Raw genomic sequence first — 17,666 nt, 5'->3', positions numbered from 1 at the left:
AAAAGACCAGACAGTCAATGTAATTCATTTATTTGATCACATGAAATAATTCACACTGATTAATTCCCCTTTTGCAAAACAAAATGTATAATTTGAATTATGAAAAAAAAATAGAGAAAAGCTTTTGAATTAATATTTTAATATAACCATAAGTATCTTTGGGTGAGATAAGACTACATTCAGCTGAGCCCCAATCTGATTACATAAAACATGACCAACCCCAAGTCCACAGCTATATGGAATGTCATTAAACCCGTGAAAATATGACAAATTAAGAGTACTTCTACTCAAAAAAGATCAGAATTAAGTCAAAATGCGAACAACAGTATGTCAATATAGAGCGTTTTTAGATGTCTGTTCAATTAATAGTGCCATATTTGTATTTGTGCATAATGGCTCAAAAAGGTCTGTAATGTTCACAGTTATCATTTCACCAAAACACAATTATGTTAAACTGCATTACTATCAAAGCTTTGCTATGAAGATTTTTTAAATTGTAAAAACAGCTAACAGCTTGTGTTTCTTTCCAGATTTCTGAATAGTGTTGCCTTACTATGAAAATGATGCTGTATCAGTGACTGTTGCAGTAGAATGAACTTTATTTGTTTAATGGGAGTAAACTCAGGCCTGTCATAGGATCTATGATACATCTCTCAATCAGCTGAAGGTAGGTGAGGTTCTCCTGAGTATTGGGGTCAAAGAACCCCTTGGTGTCATCATCAGGATCAGATAAAATCTGGTTCATTTCCTCATCAAAGTAACCTCTTTCATATGCCACCTGCACTGGCACTCTGTGACTGTAGACTGGATCAATTATTCCTCCTGTTGCAATTTGTGCTTCAAGGAGACGAATTCCATGATCCTTGACTATGAGATCTTTTTTCAAGGCTTGGAACAAAGAGATTGTGTTTCCGGTGTAGGGATCTTTGTATCCTGTAACTGCTCTTTCTGCCGAAAGCAGTTTGTTCTTCCACTCGTTGCCGACCACCCCGTGAGCGACAGCTTCCTCAACAGAAAGTTTCTTGTTCTTTACTGGGTCAATGACAAAGCCCGTGGCAGCTTGGGCCTCCAGCAGGACCAGAGAGGTACCAGGGGTCAGCAAACCTTTGCTTTTGGCCTCGTAGACACTCAGTGTCTGTTTGGTGGACTGGAGATAAACTCCTGCAATGCTGTTGGTACCCTCGAGGTACTTACGCACGGAGTTCATTTCACTTATTTCAGTCACTGTAACCTTCCCAGCATTGAGATCTTTGTAGAGATTTTCATCAATAATTTTGGACTGAAGCAGCTCTGTTGCAGTGACATCTTTTCTGATACCCTGGAAAGTTTTTACTTCACTGGTTTTTGTGACAGTTGTGATGGTAGTTTTTGTTGAACTGCTGTCTGTTGTAACAACTGCTGGTGATGAAGTTGTGGTTTGGTTCTGAATGATAGTCAGGACAATTTCCAAGAAGCGTTCGATTGTGATTGTTCCAGCTTTGTACTGTTGGACAAGTTCTCTCCTCTTTTCTTCAGTGATGTATCTGGAGTAGAGCAGATCCCACAGAGACACTTTGCTCCCTTTGTACTTCCCTCCAGCTTTGGTTGTTGTTGTAGACTTCAGAATGACCTTGGTTGCTTCGTCAACATAGAAATAGAACTCTCCTTTCTTCACAATGACCAGTAAACTGAGACCAGTAACAGGATCTGTGATACATCTCTCAATCAGCTGAAGGTAGGTGAGGTTCTCCTGAGTATTGGGGTCAAAGAACCCCTTGGTGTCATCATCAGGATCAGATAAAATCTGGTTCATTTCCTCATCAAAGTAACCTCTTTCATATGCCACCTGCACTGGCACTCTGTGACTGTAGACTGGATCAATTATTCCTCCTGTTGCAATTTGTGCTTCAAGGAGACGAATTCCATGATCCTTGACTATGAGATCTTTTTTCAAGGCTTGGAACAAAGAGATTGTGTTTCCGGTGTAGGGATCTTTGTATCCTGTAACTGCTCTTTCTGCCGAAAGCAGTTTGTTCTTCCACTCGTTGCCGACCACCCCGTGAGCGACAGCTTCCTCAACAGAAAGTTTCTTGTTCTTCACTGGGTCAATGACAAAGCCCGTGGCAGCTTGGGCCTCCAGCAGGACCAGAGAGGTACCAGGGGTCAGCAAACCTTTGCTTTTGGCCTCGTAGACACTCAGTGTCTGTTTGGTGGACTGGAGATAAACTCCTGCAATGCTGTTGGTACCCTCGAGGTACTTACGCACGGAGTTCATTTCACTTATTTCAGTCACTGTAACCTTCCCAGCATTGAGATCTTTGTAGAGATTTTCATCAATAATTTTGGACTGAAGCAGCTCTGTTGCAGTGACATCTTTTCTGATACCCTGGAAAGTTTTTACTTCACTGGTTTTTGTGACAGTTGTGATGGTAGTTTTTGTTGAACTGCTGTCTGTTGTAACAACTGCTGGTGATGAAGTTGTGGTTTGGTTCTGAATGATAGTCAGGACAATTTCCAAGAAGCGTTCGATTGTGATTGTTCCAGCTTTGTACTGTTGGACAAGTTCTCTCCTCTTTTCTTCAGTGATGTATCTGGAGTAGAGCAGATCCCACAGAGACACTTTGCTCCCTTTGTACTTCCCTCCAGCTTTGGTTGTTGTTGTAGACTTCAGAATGACCTTGGTTGCTTCGTCAACAAAGAAATAGAACTCTCCTTTCTTCACAATGACCAGTAAACTGAGACCAGTAACAGGATCTGTGATACATCTCTCAATCAGCTGAAGGTAGGTGAGGTTCTCCTGAGTATTGGGGTCAAAGAACCCCTTGGTGTCATCATCAGGATCAGATAAAATCTGGTTCATTTCCTCATCAAAGTAACCTCTTTCATATGCCACCTGCACTGGCACTCTGTGACTGTAGACTGGATCAATTATTCCTCCTGTTGCAATTTGTGCTTCAAGGAGACGAATTCCATGATCCTTGACTATGAGATCTTTTTTCAAGGCTTGGAACAAAGAGATGGTGTTTCCGGTGTAGGGATCTTTGTATCCTGTAACTGCTCTTTCTGCCGAAAGCAGTTTGTTCTTCCACTCGTTGCCGACCACCCCGTGAGCGACAGCTTCCTCAACAGAAAGTTTCTTGTTCTTTACTGGGTCAATGACAAAGCCCGTGGCAGCTTGGGCCTCCAGCAGGACCAGAGAGGTACCAGGGGTCAGCAAACCTTTGCTTTTGGCCTCGTAGACACTCAGTGTCTGTTTGGTGGACTGGAGATAAACTCCTGCAATGCTGTTGGTACCCTCGAGGTACTTACGCACGGAGTTCATTTCACTTATTTCAGTCACTGTAACCTTCCCAGCATTGAGATCTTTGTAGAGATTTTCATCAATAATTTTGGACTGAAGCAGCTCTGTTGCAGTGACATCTTTTCTGATACCCTGGAAAGTTTTAACTTCACTGGTTTTTGTGACAGTTGTGATGGTAGTTTTTGTTGAACTGCTGTCTGTTGTAACAACTGCTGGTGATGAAGTTGTGGTTTGGTTCTGAATGATAGTCAGGACAATTTCCAAGAAGCGTTCGATTGTGATTGTTCCAGCTTTGTACTGTTGGACAAGTTCTCTCCTCTTTTCTTCAGTGATGTATCTGGAGTAGAGCAGATCCCACAGAGACACTTTGCTCCCTTTGTACTTCCCTCCAGCTTTGGTTGTTGTTGTAGACTTCAGAATGGCCTTGGTTGCTTCGTCAACATAGAAATAGAACTCTCCTTTCTTCACAATGACCAGTAAACTGAGACCAGTAACAGGATCTGTGATACATCTCTCAATCAGCTGAAGGTAGGTGAGGTTCTCCTGAGTATTGGGGTCAAAGAACCCCTTGGTGTCATCATCAGGATCAGATAAAATCTGGTTCATTTCCTCATCAAAGTAACCTCTTTCATATGCCACCTGCACTGGCACTCTGTGACTGTAGACTGGATCAATTATTCCTCCTGTTGCAATTTGTGCTTCAAGGAGACGAATTCCATGATCCTTGACTATGAGATCTTTTTTCAAGGCTTGGAACAAAGAGATGGTGTTTCCGGTGTAGGGATCTTTGTATCCTGTAACTGCTCTTTCTGCCGAAAGCAGTTTGTTCTTCCACTCGTTGCCGACCACCCCGTGAGCGACAGCTTCCTCAACAGAAAGTTTCTTGTTCTTTACTGGGTCAATGACAAAGCCCGTGGCAGCTTGGGCCTCCAGCAGGACCAGAGAGGTACCAGGGGTCAGCAAACCTTTGCTTTTGGCCTCGTAGACACTCAGTGTCTGTTTGGTGGACTGGAGATAAACTCCTGCAATGCTGTTGGTACCCTCGAGGTACTTACGCACGGAGTTCATTTCACTTATTTCAGTCACTGTAACCTTCCCAGCATTGAGATCTTTGTAGAGATTTTCATCAATAATTTTGGACTGAAGCAGCTCTGTTGCAGTGACATCTTTTCTGATACCCTGGAAAGTTTTAACTTCACTGGTTTTTGTGACAGTTGTGATGGTAGTTTTTGTTGAACTGCTGTCTGTTGTAACAACTGCTGGTGATGAAGTTGTGGTTTGGTTCTGAATGATAGTCAGGACAATTTCCAAGAAGCGTTCGATTGTGATTGTTCCAGCTTTGTACTGTTGGACAAGTTCTCTCCTCTTTTCTTCAGTGATGTATCTGGAGTAGAGCAGATCCCACAGAGACACTTTGCTCCCTTTGTACTTCCCTCCAGCTTTGGTTGTTGTTGTAGACTTCAGAATGGCCTTGGTTGCTTCGTCAACATAGAAATAGAACTCTCCTTTCTTCACAATGACCAGTAAACTGAGACCAGTAACAGGATCTGTGATACATCTCTCAATCAGCTGAAGGTAGGTGAGGTTCTCCTGAGTATTGGGGTCAAAGAACCCCTTGGTGTCATCATCAGGATCAGATAAAATCTGGTTCATTTCCTCATCAAAGTAACCTCTTTCATATGCCACCTGCACTGGCACTCTGTGACTGTAGACTGGATCAATTATTCCTCCTGTTGCAATTTGTGCTTCAAGGAGACGAATTCCATGATCCTTGACTATGAGATCTTTTTTCAAGGCTTGGAACAAAGAGATGGTGTTTCCGGTGTAGGGATCTTTGTATCCTGTAACTGCTCTTTCTGCCGAAAGCAGTTTGTTCTTCCACTCGTTGCCGACCACCCCGTGAGCGACAGCTTCCTCAACAGAAAGTTTCTTGTTCTTTACTGGGTCAATGACAAAGCCCGTGGCAGCTTGGGCCTCCAGCAGGACCAGAGAGGTACCAGGGGTCAGCAAACCTTTGCTTTTGGCCTCGTAGACACTCAGTGTCTGTTTGGTGGACTGGAGATAAACTCCTGCAATGCTGTTGGTACCCTCGAGGTACTTACGCACGGAGTTCATTTCACTTATTTCAGTCACTGTAACCTTCCCAGCATTGAGATCTTTGTAGAGATTTTCATCAATAATTTTGGACTGAAGCAGCTCTGTTGCAGTGACATCTTTTCTGATACCCTGGAAAGTTTTAACTTCACTGGTTTTTGTGACAGTTGTGATGGTAGTTTTTGTTGAACTGCTGTCTGTTGTAACAACTGCTGGTGATGAAGTTGTGGTTTGGTTCTGAATGATAGTCAGGACAATTTCCAAGAAGCGTTCGATTGTGATTGTTCCAGCTTTGTACTGTTGGACAAGTTCTCTCCTCTTTTCTTCAGTGATGTATCTGGAGTAGAGCAGATCCCACAGAGACACTTTGCTCCCTTTGTACTTCCCTCCAGCTTTGGTTGTTGTTGTAGACTTCAGAATGGCCTTGGTTGCTTCGTCAACATAGAAATAGAACTCTCCTTTCTTCACAATGACCAGTAAACTGAGACCAGTAACAGGATCTGTGATACATCTCTCAATCAGCTGAAGGTAGGTGAGGTTCTCCTGAGTATTGGGGTCAAAGAACCCCTTGGTGTCATCATCAGGATCAGATAAAATCTGGTTCATTTCCTCATCAAAGTAACCTCTTTCATATGCCACCTGCACTGGCACTCTGTGACTGTAGACTGGATCAATTATTCCTCCTGTTGCAATTTGTGCTTCAAGGAGACGAATTCCATGATCCTTGACTATGAGATCTTTTTTCAAGGCTTGGAACAAAGAGATGGTGTTTCCGGTGTAGGGATCTTTGTATCCTGTAACTGCTCTTTCTGCCGAAAGCAGTTTGTTCTTCCACTCGTTGCCGACCACCCCGTGAGCGACAGCTTCCTCAACAGAAAGTTTCTTGTTCTTTACTGGGTCAATGACAAAGCCCGTGGCAGCTTGGGCCTCCAGCAGGACCAGAGAGGTACCAGGGGTCAGCAAACCTTTGCTTTTGGCCTCGTAGACACTCAGTGTCTGTTTGGTGGACTGGAGATAAACTCCTGCAATGCTGTTGGTACCCTCGAGGTACTTACGCACGGAGTTCATTTCACTTATTTCAGTCACTGTAACCTTCCCAGCATTGAGATCTTTGTAGAGATTTTCATCAATAATTTTGGACTGAAGCAGCTCTGTTGCAGTGACATCTTTTCTGATACCCTGGAAAGTTTTAACTTCACTGGTTTTTGTGACAGTTGTGATGGTAGTTTTTGTTGAACTGCTGTCTGTTGTAACAACTGCTGGTGATGAAGTTGTGGTTTGGTTCTGAATGATAGTCAGGACAATTTCCAAGAAGCGTTCGATTGTGATTGTTCCAGCTTTGTACTGTTGGACAAGTTCTCTCCTCTTTTCTTCAGTGATGTATCTGGAGTAGAGCAGATCCCACAGAGACACTTTGCTCCCTTTGTACTTCCCTCCAGCTTTGGTTGTTGTTGTAGACTTCAGAATGGCCTTGGTTGCTTCGTCAACATAGAAATAGAACTCTCCTTTCTTCACAATGACCAGTAAACTGAGACCAGTAACAGGATCTGTGATACATCTCTCAATCAGCTGAAGGTAGGTGAGGTTCTCCTGAGTATTGGGGTCAAAGAACCCCTTGGTGTCATCATCAGGATCAGATAAAATCTGGTTCATTTCCTCATCAAAGTAACCTCTTTCATATGCCACCTGCACTGGCACTCTGTGACTGTAGACTGGATCAATTATTCCTCCTGTTGCAATTTGTGCTTCAAGGAGACGAATTCCATGATCCTTGACTATGAGATCTTTTTTCAAGGCTTGGAACAAAGAGATTGTGTTTCCGGTGTAGGGATCTTTGTATCCTGTAACTGCTCTTTCTGCCGAAAGCAGTTTGTTCTTCCACTCGTTGCCGACCACCCCGTGAGCGACAGCTTCCTCAACAGAAAGTTTCTTGTTCTTTACTGGGTCAATGACAAAGCCCGTGGCAGCTTGGGCCTCCAGCAGGACCAGAGAGGTACCAGGGGTCAGCAAACCTTTGCTTTTGGCCTCGTAGACACTCAGTGTCTGTTTGGTGGACTGGAGATAAACTCCTGCAATGCTGTTGGTACCCTCGAGGTACTTACGCACGGAGTTCATTTCACTTATTTCAGTCACTGTAACCTTCCCAGCATTGAGATCTTTGTAGAGATTTTCATCAATAATTTTGGACTGAAGCAGCTCTGTTGCAGTGACATCTTTTCTGATACCCTGGAAAGTTTTTACTTCACTGGTTTTTGTGACAGTTGTGATGGTAGTTTTTGTTGAACTGCTGTCTGTTGTAACAACTGCTGGTGATGAAGTTGTGGTTTGGTTCTGAATGATAGTCAGGACAATTTCCAAGAAGCGTTCGATTGTGATTGTTCCAGCTTTGTACTGTTGGACAAGTTCTCTCCTCTTTTCTTCAGTGATGTATCTGGAGTAGAGCAGATCCCACAGAGACACTTTGCTCCCTTTGTACTTCCCTCCAGCTTTGGTTGTTGTTGTAGACTTCAGAATGACCTTGGTTGCTTCGTCAACAAAGAAATAGAACTCTCCTTTCTTCACAATGACCAGTAAACTGAGACCAGTAACAGGATCTGTGATACATCTCTCAATCAGCTGAAGGTAGGTGAGGTTCTCCTGAGTATTGGGGTCAAAGAACCCCTTGGTGTCATCATCAGGATCAGATAAAATCTGGTTCATTTCCTCATCAAAGTAACCTCTTTCATATGCCACCTGCACTGGCACTCTGTGACTGTAGACTGGATCAATTATTCCTCCTGTTGCAATTTGTGCTTCAAGGAGACGAATTCCATGATCCTTGACTATGAGATCTTTTTTCAAGGCTTGGAACAAAGAGATTGTGTTTCCGGTGTAGGGATCTTTGTATCCTGTAACTGCTCTTTCTGCCGAAAGCAGTTTGTTCTTCCACTCGTTGCCGACCACCCCGTGAGCGACAGCTTCCTCAACAGAAAGTTTCTTGTTCTTTACTGGGTCAATGACAAAGCCCGTGGCAGCTTGGGCCTCCAGCAGGACCAGAGAGGTACCAGGGGTCAGCAAACCTTTGCTTTTGGCCTCGTAGACACTCAGTGTCTGTTTGGTGGACTGGAGATAAACTCCTGCAATGCTGTTGGTACCCTCGAGGTACTTCCGTACAGAGTTCATTTCACTTATTTCAGTCACTGTAACCTTCCCAGCATTGAGATCTTTGTAGAGATTTTCATCAATAATTTTGGATTGAAGCAGCTCTGTTGCAGTGACATCTTTTCTGATACCCTGGAAAGTTTTAACTTCACTGGTTTTTGTGACTGTTGTGATGGTAGTTTTTGTTGAACTGCTGTCTGTTGTAACAACTGCTGGTGATGAAGTTGTGGTTTGGTTCTGAATGATAGTCAGGACAATTTCCAAGAAGCGTTCGATTGTGATTGTTCCAGCTTTGTACTGTTGGACAAGTTCTCTCCTCTTTTCTTCAGTGATGTATCTGGAGTAGAGCAGATCCCACAGACACACTTTGCTTCCTTTGTACTTCCCTCCAGCTTTGGTTGTTGTTGTAGACTTCAGAATGACCTTGGTTGCTTCGTCAACAAAGAAATAGAACTCTCCTTTCTTTACAATAGATAACAAGTTAAGTTCTGTGTTTGGGTCTATAACACATCTTTCAATCAGCTGAAGATAGGTGAGGTTCTCCTGAGTATTGGGGTCAAAGAACCCCTTGGTGTCATCATCAGGATCAGATAAAATCTGATTCATTTCCTCATCAAAGTAACCTCTTTCATATGCCACCTGCACTGGCAGTCTATGACTGTAGACTGGATCAATTATTCCTCCTGTTGCAATTTGTGCTTCAAGGAGACGAATTCCATGATCCTTGACTATGAGATCTTTTTTCAAGGCTTGGAACAAAGAGATTGTGTTTCCGGTGTAGGGATCTTTGTATCCTGTAACTGCTCTTTCTGCCGAAAGCAGTTTGTTCTTCCACTCGTTGCCGACCACTCCTTGAGCAACAGCTTCCTCTACAGAAAGTTTCTTGTTCTTTACTGGGTCAATGACAAAGCCCGTGGCAGCTTGGGCCTCCAGCAGGACCAGAGAGGTACCAGGGGTCAGCAAACCTTTGCTTTTGGCCTCGTAGACACTCAGTATCTGTTTGGTGGACTCAACTCTTACACCTGCAATACAGTTAGTTGATGTTAGGTACTTTTGAATTGACTCCATGTTGGTTACATTTTCTTCTGTTACTTTCCCTTGTATGATTTGGTTGAAGATCTCTTTGGAGATGATTTTTGATTCAAATAACTCACTTGCTGAGACTTGCTTTCTCAATCCTTTAAACTTTCTTTCTTTAGATTCCAGCTCTGTGATGATAACAGTGAGTATTTCAGTGATTTCATCTATTTTCAGGGTTCCTGTCTTGTACTGTAGTATGAGCTGCTTCCTTTTTTCATCTGAAATATATTCAGATACCAACACGTCCCACAATGGCACACATTTGTTTTTAAATTTTCCCACATTCATGGCAACAATCTTGCTCTTGAACATCAGCTCAACTTGCTCTTCAGTGTGAAAACCACTGGACTTCTCTTTGTGCAGTGGAAGCAGAAGCAGTCCAGTTTTAGCATCTTTCTCACATCGATTTATCAACTCATGGTAAGAGAGATTTTCTTTATTATTAGGGTCGAAGAAACCCTTTGCATCATCAGTGGGGTTCAACAAAATTTTGTGAGTTTCTTCATCCAGATACCCCTTTTTAATAGCAACATGAGTTGGTAGCCTGAGACTCTGATTTGGGTCAATTATTCCTCCAGATGCCGTCTGTGCCTCAAGAAGATGCAGGCCATCTTTTCTTTCAACCAGTTGTTCATTCATGGCTTCAAACAGAGATATTATTGCATCCGTGTATGGATCTTTATAGCCATTGACAGCACGCTCAGCTGAGAGAAGTTTCTCGTGTACATCTGGTCCAATTATTTTCTTTTTTGCAGCTTCATCAACTGTATAGAATTTGTCATTCTGAGGATCAATGACCCATCCGGTTGCAGCCTGTGCTTCAAGCAGTACAAGTGCCATGCCAGTAGTCAACAGGTCTTTCTGTTTTGCTTCGTATATGCTCATTACATTCTCGGTTGGATAAACTTTGATTCCTGCAATGCTTCCAGTCCCCTTCAGGTACCCTTTTACACGTTCAGCTTGGGTTACTGCATCAAAACTGAGCTTTCCTTCTTTTACCTGTTTGAATGTCTCTGCATCAATAATATCAGAATCCAGTAGTTGCTGTGCAGAGACATTCTTTCTCAGACCCATTGTCACTTTTGTTTCACTCTTTTCCAGTTTCTCAATTGTTGAAATCACCAATGTGATTATTGTTTCAGTACTGATCTGCCCCCTTTTGTATTTTTCAATGAGTTCAAGCTGCTGATCCTCAGTGAAATACCCAGAGTGAATCAAGTCCCACAGTGAAACTGATTTTCCTGAGAAGCGTCCCACGGACATGCTTACAAAGGCCTTTTCAAACTCTTGCTTAATTTCTGTTTCATTTAGCTTTTTTTCCTTTATTGCTTTTGCCTTTGGTGTGTCATTCAGAGGCAAAAGAAAGAGTCCAGTTTCCTTATCTTTTACACATCTGCCCAACATTTCCATGTATGTCAGGTTCTCTTGCGTTTTCGGGTCGAAAAAGCCCTTTGTGTCATCTGTTGGGTCGACTAGGATTTGATTGAGTTCTGCATCAAAATATCCTTTCCTGTATGCCACCTCCAGAGGTAAATGAAGACATTTCAATGGATCAATGATTCCACCTGTAGCAATTTGTGCCTCAAGTAAGCGAATGCCATGTTGCTTGACAATGAGATCTTTTTTCAAGGCTTGGAACAGTGAGATCTTTTGCCCTGTGTATGGATCTGTGTAGCCAGTAACAGCCCTCTCTGCAGACAAAAGCTTTTCATAAGTCTGTGGAGCAATCACTTTTTCTCTCAGAGCTTGTTCCACAGTAAGTTTTTTGTTATTTAGTGGATCAACAATGAACCCCGTAGCAGCTTGTGCTTCAAGGAGGCACAGGGCAGTGCCAGGTGTGAGGATGCCAATTTTCTGTGCCTCATAGATGCTTAGTTTCTGGTTGGATGGTTGTAGTATCAACCCTGCTACACAACTTGTCCCTTGGAGGTAAGCTCTCACACTCTCCATCTTCATCACATCAGTGCTTGTCAGCTTTCCATCGATCAAGTTGTTATAAGTTTTTTCATCCACAATTTTAAGATCCAAAAGATCCACAACAGAGACCTCTCCTCTGAGACCTTCAAAGTTCAGCCCTGCTTGCTGTTTTATCTCTTTACTCTCAATGATCTCCACAATGGTGACTATGAGTTCTTCGATTGTGATTTTTCTGGACCTGAAAAGCTTGAAAAACTCCTGCCGCTTGTCCTCAGACAGATACTCTGAATTGATAAGTTCCCACAGTGTTGTGTGTTTGTTCTTGAATCTGCCATACTTCACAGTAACTGTTGTTGATTTGAACCTTTCCCGCATTGTATCGTCAATTTTGTTGGTCTTGCTTTTTAGAGGCAAGAGGCACAGGCCTGTACTGGGATCTGTGACACATCTGGCCAAGAGCTGCAAATATGTCAGATTATCTTGGGTGTTGGGGTCAAAGAATCCTTTGGTGTCGTCACTTGGGTCACTCAGGATCTGATTCATCTGCTCATTAAAGTACCCTCTCTTATAGGCCACATGAACAGGAATGCGGTGGCTGTTGACTGGATCAATGATCCCACCAGTCGCAATTTGTGCCTCCAGAAGCCGAATTCCATGGTCTTTAAGGATGAGGTCTTTTTGCATTGCTTGGAACAAAGAGATTATCTTTCCATCATTAGGGTCTTTGTATCCAGTGACTGCTTTTTCTGCTGAGCGTAACTTCTGACAGACATCAGGCCCCACAATCTTTGCTTTGACAGCATCATCCACTGAAAATTTCCTGTTTCCAATAGGGTCAATAATGAACCCTGTTGCTGCCTGTGCTTCCAGTAGAACCAGAGCAGTTCCTGGCATCAGCTTTCTTTTCTGCCTGGCCTGGTAGATGGTCATGATTTGAGAGTCTGGAAGCAGAATACCCGCAATGCTGTCTTTCCCCTGCAAATACACCTTTATATTTTCATCCTCAATCACTTCCTTTGCTGACTTTTTTCCCTTTTGAAGATCTTCCAGGACCTCTTTACTGATGATATCTGCTTCCTCGAGCTGTTTGGCTGTAACAGTGTCTCTAATGCCTTCAAAGACGACTTTTGTTGTTTTCACAGACTTTTCTATGACTTCCAGAACCGTCGTAATGATAATCTTGATAGTGAGTTTGCCCTCTCTGTACTTCTGAAAGATGTCTTTCCTCTGCTGTTCGTTAAAGTATTCTGACATCAGCAGCTCCCACAGAGATACCGTCATTCCCATGTACTTCCCATATGACACTTTAACTTTCTCCTTCTTGAAGGCTGTTTTTGTTTGGTAATCTATGAAGCTGGAATTGAGTGTGCCTGACTTATCATGCAGAGGAAGGAGGCACAGCCCAGTAACAGGATCTGTAACACATCTTTCTATCAGCTGGAGATAGGTGAGATTATCTTCTGTGTTTGGGTCAAAAAATCCTTTTGTGTCATCTCCTGCATCTTCCAGAATGGCATTCATTTCTTCATTAAAATACCCTCTTTTGAAGGCCACCTCTGTGGGAAGCCTGTGACTGTTGATTGGGTCTATTATTCCACCTGTTGCAATTTGTGCCTCAAGTAGACGGATGCCGTGTTCTTTAACAATGAGGTCTTTGGACATTGCTTGAAACAGGGATATAGTCTCCGCTGAGTATGGGTCTCTGTATCCAGTAACTGCTCGCTCAGCAGAGCACAGCTTTGCATGATATTCTGGGCCAACAAGTTTGTGTTTGATAGCTTCATCCACGGTGAACTTTTTGTTTTCTACAGGATCAATCATGAACCCAGTTGCAGCTTGTGCTTCCAGTAAAACAAGTGCTGTTCCAGGCATCAGTATACCCTTCTTCATGGCTTGGTAAATGCTCATTCTCGTATTGTTTGAGAGTACAGCAATGCCTGCAATACTGCCTTTGCCTTCCAGGTATTCTTTCACTGTTTCTATCAACATGACATCCTGTGTTGTGGTCTTTCCCTTCTCCAGGGCCTCAAACGTTTCTTTGTCGATGATTTTTGACTCAAATAGTTTGCTGGAGGAAATGCCTCTGCGCAGACCTTTGAAGGCAATGCAAACAGGAAGGAGTAACAAGCCTGTCTCAGGCTCCATGGTGCATTCCTTCAGGAGGTTTTGGTAGTTTAGATTTTCTTGTGTGCTCGGATTGTAAAACACTTTGAGCTCTGCCATCTGGTTGTTGAGCAGATCTTTTTCATAGAAGCCCTTCTGAATCGCGGCATCAACTGAGATGTTTGTTTTCTCCACAGGATCAAACAGACCTTTTGTGGCTATCTGGGCTTCCAAAAGCCTCAACCCATAATCCCTTGGGACTAAATCTTTTTGCATAGCCTGGAATATGGATATGATTTGGTTGGTGTAGGGGTCTACATAACCACTGATGGCTTTCTCTGCTGTGAGGAGCTTCTCCTTCATCTCCGCTCCAACTATTCCCTCTTTAGCGGCATCTTGAACAGGAAGTATTTGATTTTTTATTGGATCTATGATGCCCACTGTGGCAGCTTGTGCCTCAAGCAGGGCTAATGCTGTTCCAGGCTGGAGCAAGCGTTTTTTCATGGCTTGATATATGGTCATCTTCTCCTTTGTCTTCTCCAGAATAATGCCAGCCACAGGCATACAGACTGGATGGCCATTCTCCTTCATCTTTTTACTGCTGGAATCCATCTTGACCTAAAGGGCTAAGTAAACACAGAAACCATTATAAATAATGTTTTAGCATAAAGTTTCTCCTTTTTTGTCTACACACGTTTTTATTCAATTTGTCCAGTTAGTCATCATTTAGACATTTTCCCACACAGAATCTTAAAATAGGTTTCATTAAATAAGTTTCTTTGTGCTCCCGGAAAGCAGGAATTTACTTCAAATACAGCTGCAACCTCTTCCAGTTGTTTACATTATTGTTATGTTTCCTCTTATGTTAAGAATGCCAGGAATGCATAAATCCTAATTAATCTGCAAATAGTAAGTCATGGAATGAAGGAGTAAATAAAATAAAAACATAAAAGTAAATAAATAAAAGTGTAGATAAATTAAGAGTTAAGAATATAAATAAAACAGAAGATGTTCAAAATTATTTTTTCACATTTTTTTTGTCATTTTAATATTTTTTAAAATGTATTCATGTATTCATCTATTTTTAAGTTTTAAAATATTTTATGTATTAATTTTACATAATTTTATTTAGTTTTTAACTTTATTCTTTCTTACTCTTTTAGTTTTAATTGTTTTGACATTTTTTTTATCTCCCAATTTCTCTATTGATTTTGTAATTAATAAAAAAGACTGATATCTCCATCTAACCTCAGACCATCACATTTCTGCTTTCGGCTCACAGTTTATTATTATCTCTGCAGCAGCAACCAGGGAATCAAAAGAGCAAACAAAAAACAGGAAAAGAAGGTAAAAATAAAAACATTAAACAAATTACATCAACTATACAATAATACATTATAAATTAATATGGCTATATATATATATATAGTAATTCACAAACACAATGATTTGCTAATAATAAATTTTGCTAATGAAAAGTGAAAATAATGACTTAATTTCAATTTACAAAAACTTTATTTTTGTCCCTGAGGGGCAATTCATCACATTCAGAATTTTCAGGTTTTAATTTATGAATTTTCTGTTGGATTTCTTTTTATAATTTCACTTTTTAAAAGAAAGTTTAATTGATAAGTATTTCACTTTTCACATTTTCTTTTTACTGTAGACTCACAAATTGGTTAATGGGAAATAATACAGCAGTGGAGTAAAATGATAATAATTATAAATATTTCCATTTGTGGATTATTTTTCATTATTTTATTAAATTTATTTTTATTGAAATGTATAAATTAAAGATAATAGTTTAGTTCAAAATATTTAAAAGATTAACATGGACTTGTGAACTGTTTCAATGTTCTTTACATTACGACAAAAACCCACAGATAGCTTTCAGGTACAAGTTGATGAATTTAAATATCTAGATCCACATTTAAAATTTGACGCCCATATAAAGAAAATAACAAAGATTGTTAGGACTAATATTAATTCTTTCTGTCTTATAAGATCTTGTCTATCAATAAATGCTGCTAAATTATATTTTCATGTGTCGCTGTCTGGAGGCAGGCTAACCAGACAGCAATGAAAAGTGTAGTTTCTCTTTATAAACAAGCTTTAAAAGTGATGGATCAAAAGCCAATGAAATGGCATTACTGTAGAATTCAAGAAAAGCACAATTCATTAAGTTTTGAAAATTTTATCAAGTGTTCTTTGTTAAAATTAATTTTTAAATGTATTAATGTCTTTCCCCAGAGATCATAAGTAACACAATTCAGAAATATCAAACCCAAGGCGTCACCACAAGGGGCGCTGCCAGCGGTGACAGTGGACCAGCCAAATGTAGGACTACATTTTGCCAGAGCTCATTCACTGTAAAGGCCCTCAGATCTGGAACACCATACCAGCCGAATTAAAAGCCCTCCCAGATCTAAAACAATTTACTTGTAAAGTAAAACAATGGCTTAAATCCAATCCAAAAAGTCTGTGAACATTAGAGCCACTTTACTACCAGTGTTAATATTCTGTATTATATGCATTGTATGTTTTAATGTTCAAGTTTGTGTCTAATTGTTTGTATTTTTCATTGATCCTCTTTGTAGATGGCCTGTGGACATGGCATCGGTTGCATTTAGAACTGTAACTATGTTTTCTTGTCCTGTCCCTTTTAAATAAATACATTACTTAAATTAGTTGTAAATGAAAGTAAAAAGAAATAGTAATGATAAAATGGGTTAAATATTTCCTTCTGCTAAACTGATCACAACATGAACCTGAAAGGTAAATTTTACAGTATATTCTGTGATCTCTAAGCAGATATCAAACCTTTAAGTTTCGTTATGAGCGTTGTTCCCCTCAGACTCTCAGATTCTTCTGTCCGTCCCAGAACTCCAGGAAAAGGACCGAAGAACGCCGGCGGTTGAGGTCAGAGCTGTTCGGCTGTGGAATTTCGTCCCTGTGAGGATCAAAAAGACAAAATTAGCTTCACACTGTTGTTTTCTCCTCCTTTCATACGGTTATTATTAGATGTTTATTTTAAATTGTTGAACAGATCAACGTATTTTCCAGTCCACATGAGTGCACTTCAGAGAGGAAACACACTCCTTACACACATCCTCTATTTGCTTTGGCAGGAAACCATTTGTCATGTTTAAACTGGAACAACCAGTGGACCCTGCAAGGGAAATATTACAACACACTAACAATGCTTTTGCTGTGACCACATCCAGACATTAGAAAAAAAAACAAACTCAGCAGACGTCGTCCAGAGTATGTAAGAGTGTAACCACAGAAAACTGAAGAACTTTAAACACATACACACTTATTGTCAGACACTCCCATCCACCAGTCTGCTTAAAGAGCACTGAAAAGCCTGGTATTAAGACTTTATTAACAAATCTTTATTTGCCTTTATAGGAAGAGCCACTGTGATCCTGAAATGATAAAATGTTATTAAAGCCTTGTTTCCACCAACAAGTTTGAACCGGTGCAGTCAGTACGCAGTTTGTTTTTTTTTATGTTTCCACAGGCAACAACTGGGAAGGGCGCTAGAAACAGTCCCCAAAAAAGTAGGACAGTTTCTAGTGCCCTTCCCAGTTTATACCTGAGAAACACAAAAAGATTGCGTACTAACACGTACTGGACCAACTAGAACTGCTGGATGGAAACAGGGCCTTAATAAAGGGTGGAGCTTGACACGCTACAATCCGTTCATTGGTCGAATTAATGAATGTGTCAGATGCACCTGGACTTTATTTAACCTAAGCCTGCAATGAGTTTGCCAAATTCTTCACAGACAAAATCCTGAATATCAGACAAGCAGCTGGTCTATCAACAGACATACTGTGTCCATTGAAAACCAGTTTAAGCACCATGACACAGTTTAATCCCATTAAGAGGAAAGATCTGGGGACATCTTATGTCAGCTGAACTCCTCCTTTTGCTGCTTGGACATCCTGCCCACAGGTTTCTTCAGAAAGGTCTCAAAGACTCTGGAGCCAGATCTGTTACAGATTGTGAACTGGTCTTTAATTTCTGGCGTCTTCCCAGAAATTTT

The 17,666-nt window shown here is 41.1% G+C and overlaps 1 protein-coding gene across 1 annotated transcript; it reads right to left on the bottom strand.

The window, feature by feature from the left end:
* Positions 1-13: 13 nt before the first annotated feature.
* On the bottom strand, positions 14-16,618 carry eppk1 (epiplakin 1). Its single transcript, XM_042012540.1, has 2 exons — positions 16,436-16,618; positions 14-14,241 (listed from the first exon to the last, which is right to left on the bottom strand). Exon 2 carries the CDS (start codon positions 14,225-14,227, stop codon positions 599-601), a length of 13,629 nt encoding a protein of 4,542 aa, XP_041868474.1. The 5' UTR covers positions 14,228-14,241; positions 16,436-16,618; the 3' UTR covers positions 14-598.
* Positions 16,619-17,666: the final 1,048 nt, after the last annotated feature.

This window comes from Melanotaenia boesemani, chromosome 17, assembly GCF_017639745.1.
Source record: "Melanotaenia boesemani isolate fMelBoe1 chromosome 17, fMelBoe1.pri, whole genome shotgun sequence".
Lineage (NCBI taxonomy): Eukaryota > Metazoa > Chordata > Actinopteri > Atheriniformes > Melanotaeniidae > Melanotaenia > Melanotaenia boesemani.
This window is presented reverse-complemented; position numbering and strand designations above follow the sequence as displayed.

Excerpts from the sequence above, each read along its gene's own strand:
- eppk1 (XM_042012540.1), bottom strand. The coding sequence starts at position 14,227 with ATGGATTCCAGCAGTAAAAAGATGAAGGAGAATGGCCATCCAGTCTGT.